This window comes from Bison bison, unplaced genomic scaffold, assembly GCF_000754665.1.
Source record: "Bison bison bison isolate TAMUID 2011002044 unplaced genomic scaffold, Bison_UMD1.0 scf7180017864141, whole genome shotgun sequence".
Taxonomy (NCBI): domain Eukaryota; kingdom Metazoa; phylum Chordata; class Mammalia; order Artiodactyla; family Bovidae; genus Bison; species Bison bison.
The window spans coordinates 3,724,325-3,727,707 of NW_011494713.1; the positions used below are offsets into that span (position 1 = coordinate 3,724,325).

General features: G+C 53.1%; 1 protein-coding gene across 1 annotated transcript in view; it reads left to right on the top strand.

Annotated features, from left to right (window-relative positions):
* Positions 1-2,437, top strand: part of ARID3C (AT rich interactive domain 3C (BRIGHT-like)) — a 6,681-nt gene extending 4,244 nt beyond the window's left edge. Inside the window, 5 exon segments of the mRNA XM_010840175.1 lie at positions 109-300; positions 302-390; positions 1,380-1,562; positions 1,791-1,880; positions 2,337-2,437. Of these exon segments, the coding sequence (XP_010838477.1) occupies positions 109-300; positions 302-390; positions 1,380-1,562; positions 1,791-1,880; positions 2,337-2,437 (655 nt within the window).
* Positions 2,438-3,383: the final 946 nt, after the last annotated feature.

Sequence of the window (3,383 nt, forward strand, 5' to 3'; positions counted from 1 at the left end):
AGCTGGGGGCCGGGGGCTTGGGGGGCTCCCCCGAGGGTTCTTGTCCGGGTGTGAGGCTTGATCAGCTGGGCCCAGCCTCCCACCCCACCCCACCCCGTCCGCTCCTAGGTACATGAAGTATCTGTACCCGTACGAATGCGAGACGCGGGCGCTCAGCTCCCCTGGGGAGCTCCAGGCTGCCATCGACAGCAACCGGCGCGAGGGCCGTCGTCAGGCTTACACCGCAGCCCCGCTCTTCGGCCTGGCTGGGCAGCCACCTCGGGGCACTCCTGGTCCCGCCCCTGAGCCCGGGCCCGCCCCCCACGCCCGGCCCACGTTCTGCTCACGGCCCCGCCTCTGGCCTGCCGGCCCACGCCTGCGCTCAGCTAAGCCCGAGCCCCATTAAGAAAGGTGTGAGGGTAGAGCGGCTGAATTTTGAGGGTCTCTGAGACTCCAGTACTTTTGCCTAGAAAATCCCATGGACAGAGCAGCCTGGTAGGCTGCAGTCCATGGGGTCGCTAGAGTCGGACACGGCTGAGTGACTTCACTTTCACTTTTCACTTTCATGCATTGGAGGAGGAAATGGCAACCCACTCCAGTGTTCTTGCCTGGAGAATCCCAGGGACGGGGAAGCCTGGTGGGCTGCCGTCTATGGGGTCGCACAGAGTCGCACACGACTAAAGCGACGCAGCAGCAGCAGCAGCAGAGACTTAGAAGGGTGCTGAGATAGAGGGAACATTAAAATATGGGAACTCTGAGGTCTGGGAGGCATCAAAGTATGGGGACAATAAGGACTGATGGGCACTGAGGTTTGGTGCATGCTAAGGTTTAGGTGTCGTGATGTTTGGGATCAGTGAAACTTTGGGAACTCTGGGGTATGGGTTACTGCGCGGTGTGGGGCTGAAGCTCAGAGAAAGGTCCTTTATCCAGAGCAGCTTCATTCCACACCTGTTCAGTGATGGCTTCTATCTGCATGTGGTTTATGCCTGCTATTTCCCCTGGATTATTTAACAATCAAAAGCAAGGGATGGCAGGGAGGTGGGAGGGGTCAGGATGGGGAACACATGTACACCCGTGGTGGATTCATGTCAATGTATGGCAAAACCAATACAATATTGTAAAGTAATTAGCCTCCGATTAAAATAAATAAATTTATATTAAAAAATAAATTAAAAAAAAAGCAAGGGAATTCCCCCAGATTGGACCAACCTAGTCAGGTATATTGGCCTTTTTGAGCTCTCCAGCTTCAGAGCCTCTATGCTGAGACTGGATGGGAGGGGAGATTGAATTTGGTGCTTGAACTTGGGTAACCTCCCTTGGTCCCAGGCTATGGGGAGAACTAGATGCAGGGACAAAGTTGTTTGGGCCAGGGGAGCTAAATGATCTGTTTTTTTTTTCAGAGGAGAGCAGAATTCCCACCCCTCGACTGGCACTGCCTGTGGGCCTGGCCTTTGGACCTGCACGTGAGAAGGTGGCACCAGAGGAACCCCCAGAGAAGAGGGCTGTGCTGATGGGGCCCATGGACCTACCTCGACACAGCGCACCCCCCAGTTTCCTGCCCCGTGGCAAGGTTCCCCTTAGGGGTGAGGAGGGACTTGTTGCTGAGAGGGCTTAGCCTGTGCAATGAGGGAGGACAGACTCATCACCCAATAGGCATTGGAGGTGGGGCAGATAGATCCCTCAGTAGACACTTCTGTGATTAAAGGTGTGGGGCTGAAGTGGGATGGGGGCTGTCTACAGGGATGGAGGGGGGAGCTTGTAGCTAAAATCTAATTCCCCAAAATGTGACTTCCCTGCTCCCTCCGGGACAGAAGAGCGGCTGGATGGGCCTCTCAGTCTGGCAGGCACTGGTATCAGCAGTATCAACATGGCCCTAGAGATCAACGGGGTGGTCTACACTGGTATGGGTCCTGTAGGCTGTTTCTGATCGCATGAGGTCAGGGGTATTTATGCCAGCATGGAGGTTTTAGACTTTCTCTACTAGCATGAGGTTCAGGGATATCCAAACCTGCATGGGTAACATAGGGTTTGGGGAATTGCTACACTGGCCTGGATTAAAGGGGATGTCTACATGGCATGGGGTCCAAGGCATGACCTCTCTGGCATGAATACCATGGGATGTCTCGTCATGGGCTGTGTATCAGTGTAAATGTTTCTTGTTTACATGTTGGAGGGTATCTATACGGGCACAAGAGTCTCTAACTGATTCAAGGGACTTGTGCTCGTTGGTTGTGACAGGGCTCTGTGTGTGATATTCTAGCAATCAGGACACTGACTTTTGTTTCCCTCTTCTATTTCTTTGCCTTACCTTTTCCTGCTTGTCTTTGCCCTCTACAAATTCCTCATCTCTTTGCTAGGTGTCCTCTTTGCCCGTCGCCAGCCTGTACCAGCTTCCCAGGGCCCAACCAACCCTGCACCCCCACTCCCGACAGGGCCCCCTTCCAGCACCTCACCCTGAGAACTCTTACTTGAAATTGAGAGTCCCGACTCCATTGCTGAGGGGTAAGGAGACCCATTCTTCCAGCGTGCCCATTCTAGGACCCAGCCCTGGGAGGTGACCACTACCCACTCCCACCCCCCACTGCCATATGGACTTGAAGCCAAAGAGATTTCTTTTGATGTTACATCTACCTCATTGCAAAAGGAGGGCACTTCCTCCCTGGCCAACTCCAGCAGCATCTACCAAAGAGTTCTTTCCCCAATAATAATAAGAGTTCTTACCATCATCTCCTCATGTGCTCCCCTGTGCCAATGTCATCTTTAGAACGCCACCTCTTCAAGTTAGACCTGCTTCTCTTCAGGAGCCAGGTGAAGGGATGGGTTGGGTTGTTGTAAAGGAGATGTCTCTCAGTTCATATCTGGATAATAAAGCTGTGATCCCTCCCTCCCAAGTGCCTCCTCTCCTTCTTGTTTGGGTCTGTGGGTTGGGGAGGAAGAGGAATTATGTGGCATACACAGGCTGTGTTGGGCCAGGGGTTTTCAAGGAGGAAGACAGAATAGCAAAGGCCATGAATAGGAGAACACAGTCTCATGAATCAGACTACCTGAGTTCAAATCTCGATCCTGCCACATCGGTACAGTGTTAAGTGTTCTTGGGCAAGGTGCTTAATCACGTGAACCTTCAGTTCAGTTCAGTTCAGTCGCTCAGTCGTGTATGACTCTTTGCGACCCCATGAATTGCAGCATGCCAGGCCTCCCTGTCCATCACCAACTCCCGGAGTTCACTCAAACTCATGTCCATCGAGTCAGCGATGCCATCCAGCCATCTCATCCTCTGTCGTCCCCTTCTCCTCCTGCCCCCAATCCCTCCCAGCATCAGAATCTTTTCCAATGAGTTAACTCTTGGTGGCCAAAGTACTGGAGTTTCAGCTTTAGCATCAGTCCTTCCAAAGAACACCCAGGAC